Source organism: Ambystoma mexicanum, chromosome 6p (assembly GCF_040938575.1).
Source record: "Ambystoma mexicanum isolate Mex_15411 chromosome 6p, UKY_AmexF1_1, whole genome shotgun sequence".
NCBI classification, from domain to species: Eukaryota; Metazoa; Chordata; class Amphibia; order Caudata; family Ambystomatidae; genus Ambystoma; species Ambystoma mexicanum.
In genome coordinates, this window is record NC_090935.1 from 562,180,057 (window position 1) to 562,199,782 (window position 19,726).

Sequence of the window (19,726 nt, forward strand, 5' to 3'; positions counted from 1 at the left end):
ATGAAATACAAAATAAGAGACTAATTGGCACAACAATCCTCTACAATCTTGATCAATTAAGTTGACAAAAAAGGAACATTCAAATGCGATCTCATTGCAGTGCCAGGTCTTCAGGCTTAAGGCACAGCTTGAGACATCTCTCAGCACCTGTACACCTATATACTCCTATGTCCCATCCCCTTTCCTCCTTACTGTATGGGCATCCCTCACTAGGGACTGGAGACGGAACCTTTTTGACCAGAAAAACTCATCTTCCCCTTTAAATTTAGATGCGCGTGGGGGCGCGGCCCTGGGAGCATGCGCTTCCCTGACTCTGCCCACCGGTGCCACACCTCAGTCCTCATTTCTGCGTCGACCGGAACGGAACGCTTTCACCAGAGCCCCTGCGGCTTAGTAATTCCACGTGCTCTTCCCCAGAGAAGTACTTTTTGTCTTTTTTTATTTTTCAATCGGGTACCGCTCTGGCTTCTGGCACCACGCTTCTCCCTGGTGCATATTGACGACGGCGGGTTTCAGCAGCTGTCCAGCCTGTAAGGGTCCCTTCCCTAAATCCGACCCCGACGCCCTTTGCCTCTGCTGCCTTGGCCCCGAACAAAGCAAGGAAGGCTGTACCACGTGTGATGCACTTACACCGTGCGCCCTCAAGAACAGATTAGCCAGGTGGCGAGAGCTCTTCGGGAAATCGCCTCAAGAGGACCTAAAGGCGTTCCTAAAAGAGAAAACCAGGCCCAAGGTAGGTGCACTGTTCTCTTCCGCATCCCACAAAGGCAACTCCTTCCCCAGGAAGGACATGAGTGGGAGGGACCTAACAGGTCATAGTACCAGCACACGTACTTGAGTCCAGCTCCTCCGGTTCCAACGCTGCCCCAGCTGCCCACTCCAGTCACTACCACACCAGCTCCCATGCCTGTCACTGCAGCCCCATTTCCCCTGACGCAACAGCCCCCGGCAACTATCAGTACGCCATAGCTACCTGCGCCCACCACTCCTCTAGCTGCACCAGATCAGGAACACACATTGGTGGACACCGATGAGGAGGAGGACCCCGACACGCCATTGTCAGCCAAGGACTTTCACGAGCTGCTGGCCGGCCTGGCAGAGTATTTGGGGATCCCACAGCCACAGGTGGAACAACCAGAGGAGTGGGTAATGGGCCACTCCTAGAACGGGAATCCCAATGCAGAAGGATGTGGTGGTACTTGCCGAGAAATTATGGCTCAAGCCACATTCTACACAGCCTACCAACAGGCGTCTGGACACCAAGTTTAGGGAGATGAAAGGGGACCCCTCTTACTCGGCTACATCAGCCTTTGCACTCCTGGGTAAGGAGAAGATCCTGGAGGCGTATGGAAAGAAGATCTATTCCAATGCTACTCTCCATCAGCACCATTCCAATGGGAATGCCATGCTGGGGGAAGTCAACTAGAGACTATGGCGAGAGATCGCTGACTACCTTCCTGAGCTTCCGGTACAGAGCCAGGCACGCTTCAAAGCTGGGATCACCGAAGCCAAAATAGTGGTGAAGAATATAATGGAGTCCATTGTGGCTCACATTGATACCTCAGGGCGGGCCATATGCATAGCAACCGACATAAGAAGGACGGCTTGGCTCAGGTCGACCAAGTTCAACCCTGATGTCCAGGCGCATATTCTGGACTCGCCTTTCGAGGGGGGCGTTCTATTCCATTCTACAACAGATGAGGAACTAGATAAGAAGAACAGTTCCCAGACTGCTAAATCCTTATCAATCCTCACTAAGTCCACCCCAAGGTATATAGCCAAGCGCACCAGGGCTCGGACAAGGGTTGTTCCTTCGGGGGCTTCAAGGGCTTCCTGGAGAGACGGCCCAGACAACCAGACAGATCCCCGAGCCAGCACAGACGCATGCAGCACAAGGTGGCTCACAAGGGCTTTTTCCAGTCCCCCTCAGAGGGCAGGAAAGCATGACACAGCTTTTCCGATCCACAAGTACTTATAGCAGACACATTGTGTGCAGGAGACTGGATGTGCTTCCTGGATCTGAAGGATGCCTATCTACAGGTCCCGATCTGACAGCCCCACCAGTCCTTCCTGAGGTTCAGGATCATGGGCTTTCATTTCCAATACAAGGTTCTACCATTTGTCCTCGATTCGGCCCCAAGGGTCTTTACAAGACAGATGAAATGCGGTGGCAGCCCTGCTCAGGGCTCAGGGTCACCACGTCTACCCATACCTAGACGACTGGCTCGTCAGGGCAAGGTCTCCGGAGGCAGTTCAACACAATGCCTCCGCCCTCATGAATACACTACATGAGCTGGGATTTTCCATCATTCTGAGGAAATCACAGTTGGAGCCCACGCACAGTCTAACCTTCCTGGGCCTTATCTGGGATACAAGCTCAGAGAGGATTTTCCTGTCAGCAGACAAGATCGCAGCCATCAAGAATGCCAAGCGGCATTTTCTCAGCAGAGCAGTACCAACACCTCCTGGGCATCATGGGGGCATTTCTCCTCGCAGTGCCGCATACGAGGCTCAAGATGAGACGATTGCAGTTGCACTTCACAGCCTCCTGGAGCCAGGAGAAAGGTTCCTAGGTGGAGCTTGTCAGCATCCCACATCATCTCCACCAGGACCTAGTCTGGTGGGGCATGGACAACAACCTGCGGTTAGTCAGGCCCTTCCGTCAACCAGCACCTCAGGTCACCATCACCACAGACTCATCCCTAGAGGTATGGTGAGCTACCTTGGGCAGCTACAGTGTCCACGCTCTCAAAGACTTCCTCCCGATGATCAGCGGCAAGGCGATCCTCATTCAAACCGCTCAACCAGCATGTATTACATAAACAAGCCGGGTGGCACCAGGTCTCCTCCCCTCTGCACTCTAGCAGTCGACATTTGGGAGTTGGCTCTGGTGAGCGACATGCACCTGGCAGCAGTGCACCTCCCGGTGGAGCCTGTCTGCCTCCAATCTGGAGGCAGACAGGCTCAGCAGGCTGGGTGCGGACAACTGCGAATGGCAGTTGGACCAACAGGTCCTTCAGGGGATCTTTGACAGGTGGGGTCACCCTCAGGTTGATCTCTTCACCACCTGGTACAAAAGGTGGTGCCCCCAGTTTGTGTCCTGGCAGGGACAGGGCAGGGGCTCTCTGGACAATGCAGATCCAGTGGAACAACATGGATGCGTATGACTTCCTTCCGACCCCCCCCCCCCAGTCCACAGGGTAATCTGCAAGATCCAGGAGGCCCGGCACCTCTGTATCATCCTGATAGCTCCATGGACGGCCAGCAAGACCATGGTACTCAGCCCGTCGGATCGGGCCCCGTTGCACCTTCCGCTGGGCTCAGCACACCTATCTCAGCAGGGAGGCACGGTCATCCACCCCGCCCCCCAGAAGTTAGCCCTCACTGCGTGGTTCCTGAAAAGGTCACACTGAGGCATCTACATCTGTCGCAAGCTAACCTAGACATTACACAGGGAGCTAGCAGTGATGCTACCAGGAGCCAGTACAAAAGCAAGTGGACTAGGTTTTGTCACTGGGCGGAATCAAAGAAGGTTGATCCGTTGACCTGCACGTTGGATGACGTGCTATCCTTCACTGCGCACCTTGCACACTAGGGGGTGCTCGGAGCATGCAGGAACTCTGAGGAGGAGGTATTTTCATCCGCTGATCCGGTGGTTAAGACACTTTGCAGGCCGGACCAGGTTTTAACCGCCCATCAGGACACCACACTCAGTGTGGGACCTCAACATGGTCTTGGGCGCCCTATGGCCTCCGCGGACAACAGACTAGTCGCCATTAAGACAGCCCTCCTGGTGGGCCTTACTTCAGCATGCCGGATCAGTGAAATCCAGGCGCTGGTGGCTTCAGAGTTTTATACGACTTTTGATAAGGACAAGGTGGTGCTTCAAACTCACCCCTCATTCTTACTAAGGTGGTCTCCTCTTTTCACGTAAATGAGGAGATAGTGCTGCCAACGTTCTTTGCAGACCCCAAGGATGATGCTCAGAGGGTATTGCACTCTCTGGACGTCAGGCGTGCGCTGAGATACTACCTGGACAGGACCAAGAGCTTCCGCAAATCAGAAGCTCTCTTTGTCACATTCGGTGGGTCAAAGCCCGGCTGTCAGCCCTCCAAGTCTTCCATAGCAAGGTGGATGGTTACAGCCATCAAGGAGGCGTATAAGGGGGCAGCACAAACCTCTTCCAACGAATATGCATTCCCACACAATCGGGGCTAAAACCACGGCCGTTGCTTTCCAGAGGCATGTCCCGTGGCAGGTTATCAGTAAGGGGGTTACATGGGCTATGCCTTTGGACTTCTGCAAGCACTACTGCTTGGATGCCAGCTCCAAGTCGGACGCGGCATTCGGGCAGGCAGTGTTAAGAAACTTGATTTCTTAAGAGAGCACCTCCACCCTGGGGCTGCATTCAGTTGTACTCACCCATACAGTATAGAGGAAAGGGGAGGGGACGTAGGAGTAATTATAAGTTATTCACCGTAGTGACTAACGTACTCCTAGTTCATAGTCCCTTTTGTCCATATGTCCCACCATCCTCCCCCTAATAGAATTGGTGTCGTTAGGCAATGTTAACATTGTCGACGCACCAAAGTGGACTGAGGAGTGGCGTTGGTAGGCGGATTCAGCGGAGCGCATGCTCCCAGAGCCGTGCCCACGCGCGCATCTAAATTTAAACGGGAAGATGATTATTCTGGTAAAAAAGGTACTGTCTCCTGTCCCTAGCGAAGGGCGGCCATACAGTATGGAGATAAGGGGACTATGGACTAGGAGTACGTTAGTCACTTCGGTGAGTAACTTATAATTTGTGTGCTTCCTCTCTATTGTTTCTTTCTTTTCTTTTTCTGCTATCCTTCTATTTGTAGATAATTGGGCACAATTTGATGATAATTTGTTGCCATTAACTTAAAATGTCCATGGATGAACATGTCTTCTCCAAAAAAAAGCACACTATTGGCAATAATTTTTTATTAACCACTGTAATCATAGAACTGCTGTCATTGCTTCTGGTCAAACTTGCCACTATGCCCTTTGCTAGCCACAACCGCCACCCGCGTCTTCCCCTATACCGTGGGTCTGCAACCTGTGGCTTTCCAAATGTCTTGCACTACAACTCCCATGAACCCTTACCATCAACTGTGCTAGCTAAGAGTGCTGGGATTTGTGCTGGGATTTGTAGTGCAAAACATCTGGAGAACCAAAGGTGGTGGAACCCTGTCCTATACGAATGACTTGCTACCTTGAAGTTTCTGCTTAATAGCCCTTTCACAAACCCTGTCACCATGTGACACTTATAGTTTGTCCGATCAGCATAATGGCATATCCTCTGCAAAAAATGCATTTCTGAAATCCCTGTTGTCAGACAGCACGTGAGATTGAGACATGTTTTGTTGCATATTAGCAGATCTATCACTAATTTAGCTTTGTAACCTTTCGCTTACTGCCTATTGGCCAGCTCTCTGTCTTTACAAGTTTGTATGTCCACGTGTGGAGCAGTGGGGAAAAGCAGTCTCTCTTTAATGGCTACACAGGCCAAGAGGAAATCAACTTGTGTCTTCCATGCACAGAATTTGTGGACTGAGATTTGGTGTTGTTGAGACAGTCTAAATGGGAGGCTACATCTTCTAAGCTGCACAACCCCATGCTGAAACGGTCTTCTACTCTCAGCATGCTCAATCTCTTAGTCAGTGCCTGGGAGATACTCAAACCCCTGTGCCATGCTTGACAGTCAATGCTGAAGGAGCAGAGTAACCCGAGATCAAAGGTTGGCCCATGTTTTAGCAAAACATGCATTTGTCTTACCTTTGCTCCTGCCGATGTGATTTGTCATCCACATTTCACGCTGCCACTTCACACCATCCCATGAATTTGTTACACTGTTACTAGTTGTCTTTATTTTGAAAAACTGCATTTCAGTAAACGTAACATGTTCGTTTTACTTAAAGATCATTGGTCTATAAAGAACACTAAGAGACTGAGGGCCTCCCTTTAGAGCAAGGACAGCTATCGACAATAGGGGTTACCTTGCACTAGTGTTCCGTGATACTCCTTTGGGGATGGAAGGGCCTGAGCTAGGAAGGGGGATCCTACTTGGAGGTCAAGGCAAGATTTGGGGTCCATCTTAGACTGGCCAACTCACTCATCTGATGCAAGAGTTGTCCAACACATTTTTTATAAAATCTGAGAAAGCCTATTACCTGGTTGCATGGTTATTAAACAAAATGTATCGTATGTTTGCTTTGTATTTTGGCATGTTGGTGACTGTTGTAAAGATGTGCACATGTGCTGATCTTAATTGTTTGATTTATTTGTGGGGATAAGTTAAGGTTCCAACAATGTTTGTTTTCTATTGTATTTAGTGTTTAATAATAGGTTAAACCTTACCGAAAATGTGTAGACTTATAGCAACCTTAACTTTGAAATAGAAAATCCCACTGATTTCTGTTTTTAAGAGGGTGGTGTATGCTATGTATGTGATGTAGATTGAGAGGCTTGTGTTGGGTGTGGTGGATCATCTCATGTGTTTCATGATATGTTTTCATTTTGCCATAGATTGTGTATCCTGTTTTGTCCCTCCGAACCTACAGGACATGTATGGTGGTCCTACTGTGTATTGGGTGCATTGGATCGTCTTGTGTGTTCCGCTGAATATAGAATATTTTTCATTTCGTTTTGTCTCTCTGAACCTTCTGCGCCGGCTGAATAGGCGGGATTTTTTGTGTGTACGTCTTGGGGGCTGTAGATTCTTTTGTCCTTCTGTGATTACTCTGCACATATGGGCATTATGGCTGAATTTTGTTAGTGAATATTTTGAGTTTGGCTGATCAGATTTTCTAAATGTTTCCGGCTTTGTACAACTACAGTGAAAGGACTATATATGTCACAAGTTAAAGCAGGCACATTCCACACAAATTTGAAAGCATGATTTTGTCCATGAAAAGTCACCGAATCTGGCATGCAAGTGATGTGGCCCGATTTAAAAAACCTCATTACTATTCTGGTGACTTTTTATCAGCCTTTTCATACCCCAAAACATTATTGAAAATGTTTAGTGACGTGGCCTGCAACAAATAACCATGCAGGAGACTGGAGGAGTTCCAACTGTGTTTATTTGGTGGTTAGTTTTAGGGATTCACACGTAGGTCTCAGCGGGTTCTTGGGCAATTTCGCAAGATGGAGGTTGTCAGGGAAAAAACAAAATGAAAAATGTTCCATGAAATAAAATGTTTTACTCAAAAGTCACAAGATTATTGCCCGCCCCCTCACCCCAATATGCAATGTGCTGCCCTGCTCAAGCATTAAGTACAGATGGAGAAAACTGAATGAAAAATATACCACAAAAACATCTGCAGCCCTCAAAACCACGCCTGTTCAGTCATGCACATTCGGGACAAAATTAAATGAAAAACCTATAGCGAAAGTAAACATTTTACGCTTACAAGATGGTCTGCTGCACCCAACATGCTGTAGATGGGCAGATGGGTCAGAGGGAGAGAACTAAATGAAAAACATAAAGTGAAATGAAAACGCATACGTTTTCTGCACCGAACACACAGTAGGGTAGCCCTGCAAGTACAAATGAGGAAAATGAAATAAAAAATATCTAAGAATTAAATATACAATGCAACATGAATCGGTGGGGAAAAACACATTTACAGTAAAGGTTTTCTAGCCATAGAAATGTGAAGTCTATGAACCCAAAATCAACGTTTATTTATTTTTTTACATTTATAAAGCACACAAAGCAGCCCACGGGCATCGTGGCGCTGTTGCATGAAGCAATTGGCGCAAATAGGACAGCCTGTAGGTGGTTCGTGGTTACAGTGAACCAAGTACCAGACAGGTAACAGTAAAAACCGTGCAGTGTACCATGCAGGATGGGGGACTCACTGGTTCATAGGTTACAGGGGAACCAGATTTTAGAACTCAAAACTAATACATAAGATGTGTGGGTGCCTTTAACCGTCTAGATCAGGGGTGCACAACTGATTTTGACAGAGGGCCGAAAGTACCTTACATGATGGCTATAGTGGGCCGAAAAGTAAATGTGGGAGGGGCGGTAGGCGCAGCAGGCGTGGCGTAGCTGGAGGCTTTTTCAACCCCCAATTTCTATTAAACACATGAGGTTTTGAGGTGTAACGATTTTTATTTGTATTTTAAACTTACATTTTGTACTACACATTTTCCATTGTTATCATTTATTTCTATTTAGCTATTGCATATTGTCTGTATAATTAAATTATATATATATGGGTCTGCACCTCCCCCAGCCGTGGGAGACTCAGAGCGGGGATGGCCCCGCGCCGAGTCTCCACACGGCTGGAGGCTTCTCTCGCCGGGGATGCAGAACCAAGAAGGTAAGTTGGGGGGGGCGGGTGGGAGGGAGGGAAAGGAATTAAAAAAATAAAAATAAAAACGTACCCGAGTCCCCGGCGGCAAAAGCAGCCTCTGAGCCGTGGGAAGGCTTGGAGCGGGGATGGCCCCACTTCGAGCCTCCTCATTGGCTGAGGGGTTGACACGTTCCCCCGCCGGGGACAAAGGCTGTGGAATCTCGACGGAGGGATTCCCGGCCGGGTAGGGACCTGGTGAGAGCCTATCAGAATGCTTGTTGCATTCAGATTGTCTCTCGCCGGGTACTAATAAAACAATAGGGCTGTAGGTCTAAAAACCAGCACATCATTCTGGCATTTGTGACTTTCTAGGGACTGATCCACGTTAAGCGGGTGTGATCAGTTATTAACCGGAACCTCCTGCCTGCAAAGTAGTGCCGTAAGTAAGACAGCCCATTTTATAGCCAGGGCCTCATGTTCAATTGTGGCATAGTTTCTCTTGGTGGGAAGAGTTTTCGGCTAATAAAAAAATAGGATGTTCAATGCCGTTATATTCCTGGGAGGGAACTGCCACTAACCCAATCTGGGATTTGTCAGTTTGTAATATAAACCCCTTAGTGAAGCTAGCTACTTTTAGGACAAAGATTCTGTTTGAGGGTGTTAAAACAAGCTTAATCTTCTTGATTCCACTTAAGTATTTAGGGATTAACATTTTTAAGTTTGTCAGTAAGGCAAGCTGTAATAGAAGTCATTGGTAATAAATCTATTATACCCCACTAACTCAAGGAAAGCTCTCAAATCTCTTTTTGTCTTTGGTGTCAGGGTTTCCTGGACAGCCTTTACCTTTTCTGTTCGATTTGTACAAGACCATTTCAAACAAAGAACCCCAAGTACCTTACTGTAGATTGGGCAAGGAGGCACATTTTAGGGTTTGCCGAAAGTCCTGCCATTCTCAGGGCCCTTGTTACTTGATAAATATGGTACATGTGTTCGTTCCAGGTTTTACTATGGATGACTGTCATCCAAATTTGATCCATGAGACTCTGAAATGTGACGGGTGCCCCATGAAGCCCAATCGGTAGTACCTTGAACTGAAACAGTCCCACAGGGGTGGAGAAGATAATTTTCCCTTTGTCGTTTGGATTAAATGGCACCTGCCAATAATCCTTTGTCAGATCAATCGTTGACAGGTAAACCACAGAGCCAAATCAATCAATGAAGTCATCAATCCTTGGCATGGGATAATCGTCAATTTGCAACAACGTGTTTACCTTTCAAAAATCGATGCAAAATCTTCATGATTGATTGGGCTTGCAGCAAGGACTATTGAAGAGGACCAAGGACTTTGGTATGGTTCTGTAATATCTCAGGCTAACATCTTCTCCATCTCCTATACGACTATCTCCCTTCTGGTCTCGGGAATTCTAAAGGATTTCAGGTTGACAACTTTCCCTAGGGGTGTACAAATATAATGAAAAACCCCTTTCACTCTCCCAGGCTCATGATTGAAAACGCCTGTAAATAGTTCCATTAGGTCTTGCAGGCCTTGTTTTTGATTCAATGGAAGACTTGGGGGTATTAGGTGGTTCTCTTCTGGCCCTTCCGTTAGAAGGCTAGTCATTACCACAGTTGTGGATGCAGCCGGGTCCTCCCTTGATTCTTTTAACAGGTATATATTTTGGTCTCAACCCATCTATCTGGCTAAGAGACACAGTAGTTACAAGGACCTGTCTGCTCAAGTACCTTGTAGGGTCCATGCCATCTGGACAGCATTTTGTTTTCAGAACTTGGTAACAAAACACAAACCTTCTGTTTCACAGAAAAAGATCTAAAGGTGGTGTTTTTATCATTTAGGGGTTTTTAGTGTTCTTGGCCAAACTGGAGCGGACTATAGATATTACAGTTGCCATGGGCTTTTTCAGACATTGGACAGTCTGAGACAGGGGTAATACAGCGTCTTCTCTTTAATCCTGCATTTCCCTCAACATGTCTAGTACATCCTGTGGTTCCCTTCCATATAAAAGCTCAAAGGGCGAGAACCCTAAGGAGTATAGGGGGGGCAAGGGGTTTCCTGTTACGCTCACCTGGTATCCACGGGGAGGCCGCCCAGCTGTGGGGACTCTGGTGCCCTTCTCAGCTGCTCCCAGGTATAATCAGCGGAGAAGTTCTGCCTGGAAAACAGGTGGGTAATGTTCAAGACCGTATGCCCGCAGCCCCTCCCTGGACCTTTCCTCACCTTGTTATAGGTTTTGGCATGCTCTCCGTCCTGCCTTCTTGGCAGGGGCGTGTTATCCTTTGTGGGCGAGTGCGATCTAGTTACTTCACTGATGCAAGCCCTTTAGAGTCTTTCAGGTAGGTCTTATTACTGTTATACTGTATGCCATTCTTGGATTTAAATAATGTCTTTCTCTCTCCTTAGATGCGCGGAAGTTCGCTCTGGAACGTTGGCTGAATTGGGACTCGCCGACAGGTGATGGTGTCTTGAGAGCGCCTCGATGCGGTAAGTAGACCGTATGTGCAGCGCTATGATGCCTTGCCTTTGCTAACCTGTTGTCTTTTGTTCATAGGTTGCGGTGCTCACCTGGAGCAAGAAGTCCCAAGGCGATGCTAGTTGATGGACGACTCGTGAGGTAAGCTGCCGGCACAATTGCAAAATGTCTAATGTCCTTTTCCCTCCTTTTACAGATTCAACGATCCGGGCGGCTCGGTGTACCTTGGATGATGGTTGCAGGAGCGGAGGGCAGCTTGCGGTGGAATCACAGGTAAGCTGCTGCTTTTCACGATGTCCTTTTGTTTTTCAGATGCTGTTCTTCTGAGGTTCGCAGATGCAGCTGAACACGATGAGCGTCACGTTGATGGATTGCAGTAACGCGAAGCATGTACTGGAGTCCGGGAGTGGCTTATATAGCCTACAGGCATCCCAGGTGTCTCTGGGCCTGCCACACCCAAAATGCTAGACCGCATAGTTCAGTTCAGGAACTGAGCCATGTGGAAGCATCCATGTTGTTGTGCAATGCCCTTATGGGCCCAGATTACTGCTTAAGCACATGAGCCTGGCACCAAAGGCACCAGGACTGACTCCAAGAGAGTCTGGGGGCAAATGTCAAGGCCCTTGAGGGCCTGATGGGGGTACTAGAAGTAGCCCACCTGGCCTGGCAATCCAGGCCTAGGGCAGGGGTCGTGACAGCACTCCCTCCTAAGGCCCCTCCCAAGATGTTCCTTCTGTCCGGCCCAGGCTTAGTTGGGAAATTTCGATGGTATTTTTTGATCAGACGCGGTGCATGAATGTTTCCACAGGGTTCCCAGGACCTATCTTGGGGTCCAAATCCTTTCCAATCAACTAGATAGTACAGCTTGCCCCTTGAGTACTTGGAATCCAAGATGCCTCTGACTTCGAATTCTGGTTCTCCGTCAATAAGTATGGGTTTTGGTGGTGTCCCAATCCGTGTACCAGGCTGCATTGGTTTAAATAGGGACACATGAAACACAGGGTGAATCTGTGGGTTAGGTGGTAAATCTAGTTTGACGGCTGCTGGATTGATAATTGACTTGATGGTGCAAGGTCCTAAGTACCTGGGTTGAAAAGTCCGGGTTCCCTTAATGGGTACAAACTTGGCAGCCAGCCAAACCTTGTCTCCTACTTAATAGTCTGGGGCCTTTTTCCGGTGTTGGTCGGCAAATTGCTTTTGCTTTTCTTTGGCGAAAATAAGATGTTCTTTGGCCTTTGTGAAAGCCTTGGTGATATTGGTGTGAAGAGTTTTTACTGCTGGCATTTTCAAATCTGTTGGGATATCTAGTTCTGAGGTACGTGGGTGTCTACCATAAAAGGTATAAAATGGTGTTTGTCCGGTACTGGAGTGCAAGGAGGCGTTATATGCGTACTCGGCTATCCATAACAAATCTTTGCAGTCTCTTAGTTCATGGTGTAACATGCACCGTAGGTATTGTTCGAGGGTCTGGTTGGTGACCGGACTGAGGCGACAGGACTGACTCCAAGAGAGTCTGGGGGCAAATGTCAAGGCCCTTGAGGGCCTAATGGGGATACTAGAAGTAGCCCACCTGGCTTGGCAATCCAGGCCTAGGGCAGGGGTTGTGACATTTCCAGATGACAAAAAGAGCCCAGGGTAGCATAACGTTCCAATTCCTCCCGTCCCCTTCCACCAATTTCCTAATAACACTCAGAAGTGTATATGAAGGTGTTCATATTCGCCACTGTATATAAACACTTTCACATACAACAAAGCAAGCAGCTTTAACGTTGTATTCTGCAACGTTGAAGCTGCTTACTTTGGTGTATATGAATGTGTTCATATACACCCATGCTCTCAGCAGCATTTTTGTAAAATAACGAATACCTCATTATTTTATAAAAATGCTGCTGAGATTTCAGGATTGCGCCCATTATGACAAACCGGCGCAATCCTGAAGGTGCACTGTTGTGCACTACGAGGACGCCCAGGCCCACTTGAAAATACTGGTTGAGCCTGGGCATACTGATTTGGCGCAGTGAATACTGCTTTTTAGCACTGTTCAGAATCGGCCCCCGAGGGTTTTTTAATAGCTTTATAGAACTCCAGCGAGGGCCATACCGGGCGTTATAGTCCCTCATACCTCGTTAAAGGCCCTCGCTTCGTTCAGGCCATTAACCCGGTCTTCAGGGCCCATAACGCCCGGTACGGCCCTCGCTACAGGTCTATAAAGCCATATTAGGACTACAGTCGTGAATATACGAAGCACTGGAAAATCACACAGAGTTGTGGAATGTTTTACTCTTATTCCTAAAAAGAGTAACGGTAATGACCCAGTCACCGTGCTGCAGGCTTTTGTATGGGTCGGCCCCCGACAAAGCCTTCATTTGCACACAGCCATTTTCATAATGTCCTTTGAAGGTGAAACTGAATAGTGACAGCAGTTGTCTTGCTAATACGATTTAGCTTCCTATGGAGTGACTGTGGACTTAAGTTTAAATGGAGTTGCTTTGCAGTTTCCTAGATGTTCTTTGCATCTCCAACGTTATTGGACAATTAAGAGACAATGAAGAGAAAGGCGTTCCAAGGCCACCGAAAATATAAAAAGATTGCGCCCTCGGAATCAGCCAGTCTTTCCGTAATGTTGGACTGCAAAGTTACCTTATTAAGGTTAAGTAGCCTAAACTGCTGGGCCTCCTAGTGTATAATTCATTTAAATGGAGTAGTAATAGAAAGTCTATTTCTTTATCAAACACTGGCTGCTACTTGAGTCATATTTATGTTGAACAATACATATCAATGGTAGCAATGTTTATCTTTAATCGCCTGCATGCGCTGGCCCTCGCCTGGAATCACTGTTGCACATGGCAGGAGCTTGCACAGGATTCCATACAGTATCATGCAGGCACTGCAAGTCTGTATTACCAAGCAACACGTAAACACTGACACATCAATCACACCAGGCAGACAGTGGGCGGGTGCCATTCGTTTCTGTTTAGGCTTATCGTGATGGGGGGAAAACAAAGAAATAAATCGACCGGCCGAGACAACGGGTGCATAGAATGTCGAACTACCTTGCGCACATTGATGACAAATACTGTAGTACATTCAGCGCTGGTCAATGGGCTGGCTCTTGCCGGGTCCGAGATCCGGCATCAGCTGTCTCCCCGGTTCCCGGACCCAGCCTGCCTCAGCCCTGACGAGGATTTATCTTCGAGGTGAAGCTGGGGCCTCAGTGATTCTAATATGCTCTGTGCTGCTCAGCCCTGGCCAATGAGCCGGGTCTTGCCGTGTCCAAGATCCGGCATCGAATATCTAGCCGGGTCTCAGGATCTGGCTTGCCTCTACCCGGCAAACAACACGCACAACAACCCAAAGCACTTGCTTCGCTGCAGTATGTAGTGGGGGTGAAGAGCCGCACACTGCATATTCGCGCCAGGAGCGCTCTTCCACGTCATAACTGCTTTATTTCTCACCTCATCATCCCCTGGAGATCAATGGCAGGCAAACCCAGTGAACAGTTGAAAGGCACCCCTCCCCACGCCGCCTGTGTAGGGGGAACTGGCTGCAATTTGCAGGAGCTGGTTCAGGGCACCCGGGGTGGGGACAGTGCAGGCTGACAATGGGTGAAGCGGCTTGAGAACACCACATCAAAGGGCGACGCTTTTGTTATCCCAAGCGAGCTGTCATAGCTGGCAACTGCCCAGCGGGGGCCTGTGCTGAGCAGGGGAGAATAGTCGCAATCCGGCATGCTGGATGGGTGTTTCCTGGGGAGATTGCACCTTGCATAAGATCTGTGTGAAAATGTGCATCTTACACTTTCATAGATGAACTCATTTCAAACTCAAAAATGCTGCTTAAACTTGCATTCAGTTTTCTTTGAAATGTGTTTTTTTTATCGGACTACCACACAAATACCCACACAAGGTTATATTTCTAAAGCTGGTATATTCTTGTCAAACTGCTTAATCACAAATGTTTCTGTTGTGCTGACAGCAGTTATTAGGAAATTAAACTGTGGGGGTGTGAGTGCCAACTTTTGATTTTCACTAGAGGGGCAGAAATACCCCCGCCTCCACCCTGAATATAAGCAAGCGACCAGCCCAACCCATTTTCTGGCCAAACAAATTCTATAGCACTTGTTTTTTTTATTATAAGGAACTGCAAAATTTCAGACGATTAACCAGTTTGTGATATATAACATCTCGCCACGGTCTCTAAACCTGCTGAGCTACCCTGGTAGCCATCCCTTAATGTACTAACAAATCAATGCATTCTAACAGTATCTTGGGTACAGTGTGGAGTTTGGAAAGAAGCAGCACAAAAGAAATTGCACCATTTTTATTATTAACATTTTATTTAACCAGAGTTCAACTGCCAACTCCGCCCCCCTCCTCCAAACTCCCTTCCACCCCAGCCCTTATGGGACCCCCCTTTACATTTTTTCCATTTCCACCACTGAGTGCATTATTTTAAGTTGCAAGCGTTGTAGGACATTTTGTGACCGGAATGTTTACAGCTGGGTTCCTTGGAATGAAGAGCAGGATTTGACATGTACTGCATTAGAATGGATCACAAAGGCTCTATTTGCATCAGCGTTTTCTGTTGGTAAAGTACGTAATTGGCTGTCCTAAAATCCTGTGCACTTGCATGAAGAAGATATCTTCAAGTCTATGCACGAATTAGTTAATTGCCATCGCTTTTACCTGATCTACTGTTATATCAATAAAACAGTATGTAGTCCATTCCAAAAAATGAATGATCTTTTCATCCGTTTCCATTCTTTGCTCTTGTTTTCAGAGCTGTTTACCTTGTGCGCCATAAACAAACAAGGCAGAGGTTTGCCATGAAGAAGATCAACAAACAGAACCTGATTCTCCGGAACCAGATTCAGCAGGCCTTCGTGGAGCGAGACATCCTGACCTTCGCCGAGAACCCATTTGTCGTCAGCATGTACTGCTCCTTCGAGACGAGGCGTCACCTGTGCATGGTTATGGAATATGTGGAAGGTACAGCCAGCTTTTTTTACTTGTTTTTTGTTGACGAATAGAAAGGTTTGGGGGCAGTCCTTTCTTCCAGCACCTTTTTTACGGGTGTGACAGGCCTGCAATCAAGGGAGCCCAATTTCCATTGGATGTGGGTGTAGGGGTAGCCTAAACACAGTGCTGGTATTGAGCCAGATTTTGCCAGATCCGGCAAAAAAGTCTTCTCGAAATCCAGTAAAATGCATTTTGTGTGGCCAACAATCGATTTAGGGCGGAATCCTTTAATTGGGATTTCATCCTATGTCGTTATGAGCAGGAGCAAGACACTTAGCCGCAAGGCCACTTGAACATCTGATCTAGGTCCTTTATGGAAATAGCTTTTTAGGGTTCTACTCTAGGGGCAATATTTAAATACAGATATTTTTAAGTTCAAAGTGTGTGCATCTTTTATACTTCGTCAACAGCATTTTAGAAAACGTCCCCTCTTAGGTACATTTTTAGGTGTTAATGTTAATCTTCAGAGCGGCAAATGTTTATTGGTGGAAGGGTGGGACAGGCGCTGATGGGATCAGACAGTGAATCGTTTCCATTTCCAGCATTGCCTAAACATCCAGGAGTTACATTATATGTTGCCAAACAAGACCCACAATCAACAACCCATTTTGTTTGAATACAGACTCTGTTAATAGTAACTCAATAAGTCTGAGGTTCTCAAGTCAGTACTTATCAATTCAAATTGTGACAAGTTCTGGCTGGGCAGGCTAGGCATCCACAGCCTTGAGGTTTTCAGATGGAGCCATGTGAGGTGCACTTTGATTCTATAGGTATAGCAAGCAAGGCACCCACACCAGAACATGTACAGTGTCACTTACGCAGACAAACTGAAACCAACACGAATTGGCTGTTTGTGTTTATGAGTAGACATGACATAGGCCGGGCACTGCCATAAAGGTACCACCTCGCCTTAAGATGGGAACAGCTGAAAAATGGTGTGTACTGTTGTGATGTTTATCACTATTTTTACCTTTGTTATGTTTAAGTTTACCATGTGAGGTTTATTGCATATAGTTATTTCTCCCCTGTTCTTGTACATAGTTTACATCATCCTTAGAATCTGTGACATCAGGATCTCAGCCGATTGGAATTGTTATCGATTGGAATTGTTATGAGCTTCAGATCTTAGAGTTCTAGAACAGTTGGCAAATGCATAATACCTATACACAAGCCAAAATGGTTAGATTTGTGAATGCTTGTTTTAGCCGGGGCTTCAGAGCAAGGAATTCATGTGATTACACAGAAATTGCTTATAAGTCAACTGGCTGAAGACGCACATAAAGACATTTTTACTCCAAAATTTGCTCATTTATGTGAGGCTATTAGGTCAAAAACACTCAAAAGAATGCTTAGAAATAACATTGCCAGTCCATATACACAGCACACCGTTTGATGTTACTTTGCGATAGAGCTAGCTCAACGAGTTCCCAAGAGCGTATGATTTAAGCAAAATGTGGCAGGTAGTTGTTGAGCATGCTACAGGGATTGACATGGCCAGCGGTAGTCACGGTGGTAAATTACAAAACATTCCCATATGTTGTGAGCACTTGGCACGGGAATTAGCGATTGGATATTGTGTGACAGGTTTGCATCCTTTGGATCTCCAGATGTTTTGGACTTCAACTCCCACCAGCACTAGCCAGCATATTCAATGGTGAATGATTATGGGAGTCATAGTCCACGACTTCTGTAGAGCCGCAAGTTGCTGAGTCATTATTAGCATTTGTTTTTTTAATTCTTTTGCAGTGAGGCGGTAATGGCACTGTTGTTGGGGATGAAGCATTGATCCACTTAGTCAAGTTATTGGCTAGACGTCCATATGTTCCTTGATCAGTGATCTCCGTCGACTTTGTATGGAAATCTGGATGCTGTGACCCTGTGAATGCTGTGGCTCACCTTAGCATAGCCATCGATGGGAGAGATGTCATTGACATGTTGCCATCTAGCCTATTAGAACATTGTGAATCCAAGCATACACCACCAACTGTTCACATTTTGGATCTAGGTGGTGAGATAGGGAGAACGTGTCATTTATCCAGTTTGTCTAAAATGAATATAATACTTGGTTGGCCAGCACCGAAAACTACCTTTTCCTCTCTCCTTTTGCAAAGTAATTAAATCCTGAGTCAGATCGACCTCGCCGAGCTGCTTGTGACAATAAAAACTACTAGAAAAAATAAAAGTGTAGACACTGCTTGCTAAGGGAATGGTGTTTTCAAATGGTGAGAATATTGTCAAGATATTGGCATGGGTTTGTAAATCTTTGGTTATCAGTAATAATATAGAAAACAACCCTAGGGAGATTTTAGAAATTAAAAAAACATGATGGACAGCTTTGTTGTGTCATTACCACCCTAGAAAGGGGAACTCAGTGACACAGGTTGGCTTCAAATTTTGGTATTATTCATTACCTTCAGGGACGTCTGAGAGTCGCTTTGCCTTTGCCTCCACCCCTTTTGCCATGCATGCATCCCCCACAACCACTGGCACCCTTTGAGCTCTCTCAGCTGGAAGATACTGGGGTGAAAATCCTTAAAAAAAAAAAAAAAAAGAAATACAAAACCTTATCTTCAATGGATTGCTATTCTCCCGCAGATTCCTCAACATGATAGATGTTCATCTCCAGCTCTGCTGCTTTGGAAGCATTTTGCCAGGGGGAGTAGTGGACCTCGACTCTCGATCCATCTTGACAGGCTCCTGATGGTCGGCCCCGGATGTGACGTCAGGCGTCGTATTTATAGCATGTCACTACGCCCCACAGATCAGTTCCTTTTTTTGCATGCTGCTTAGGGAACACAACTCGAGTTTACTCGACATTCTTACCGTACTTCGTACGTTTTCTCTCCAAAAAAGCAACACAATGTCCTCCCACAGGGTTTGGGGCTTCATGCGATGCTGCAATTGCGAGGCCAAAATGTCTTTGACGCCCATGACGTCTGTCTGTGGTGACTGGGTGCTAGTCACGACATGGAGGCTTGTGCGTTGTCTGAAAAGATGCAGCTGAAGTCCCTGAGCGAGAGAGCTGGGAAACTGGCATTGGGTCGACCTGTCGCCAAGTATCCGGCGCAGTCTCTCGTATGGTCCTCAGAGGCCGAGACTGAGCCCACCCCTACCAAGGCAAAGTACCAACGTCGTAAGAAGACCAAGAAGCAGTCCCATACCAGGAGCCATTACTCGTCGTCTTCCTCGCGGAAGAAGCAGCACCACCAACGCTTGACGTTGGATCGAGGTAAGTCCTCGTCGGGACCGACCACTCGGGAGAAGTGGGAGAGTTTTAAGACCTTTATGTTGGAAATGTTTAAGACGCAAGCAGCTGTAGGTGCGAGTCCGTCCCCCGACCAGCAGACTTTGGCGGCTAAAGCGTCGCTCTGTGCTCCCGACCCCAAGCCAGCCACTCCATCGTCTTAGTTGGCGTCTAAAGCATCTTTGGACTTAGGCATAAGTCGCTGGTAGGCCGTTTTAACTATTTGTTAAAAGTAGTCTATCCACCCTGTCAGACAGCATTTTATTCAGGCAATTTATTTTGTGAACCAAAGTGTCTCTCGCCTCCGTGGTTAGGTTGACATGTTGTCCCTTTCGAAAAGCTGAATGTCATATTTTAATGCCCTCATTTCCTCCTCCATGAGTCTATTCCTTTAGCTGGAGAGACCAATTATCAGGCCCCTCATGTAACACTTAAAAGCCTTCCAGGTAGACTCAATGCTCACTTCCTTGGTCCTGATTGTGGCCACTAAAAAGTCTGCCTCCTTCACCATTTTATCTACAGTTTCAACATTGTTCAACAGTCCAGTGTTCATTTTCCAATAGTTACGTTTGGGTATCAAAAACAGCATGGAAACTTCAATCCAAAGAGTTGCATGATCAGATATGAGAGTAACATCAACATCTGCAT

General features: G+C 46.9%; 1 protein-coding gene across 5 annotated transcripts in view; it reads left to right on the forward strand.

The window, feature by feature from the left end:
* The window catches only part of MAST4 (microtubule associated serine/threonine kinase family member 4), a 2,307,007-nt gene that overhangs the window by 2,107,109 nt on the left and 180,172 nt on the right, over positions 1 to 19,726 (forward strand). For all 5 annotated transcript variants that reach the window (XM_069627380.1, XM_069627381.1, XM_069627384.1 and 2 more), the window contains one exon: positions 15,596 to 15,804. In XM_069627380.1, the coding sequence (XP_069483481.1) occupies positions 15,596 to 15,804 (209 nt within the window). The remainder of the gene's footprint in view (positions 1 to 15,595; positions 15,805 to 19,726) is intronic.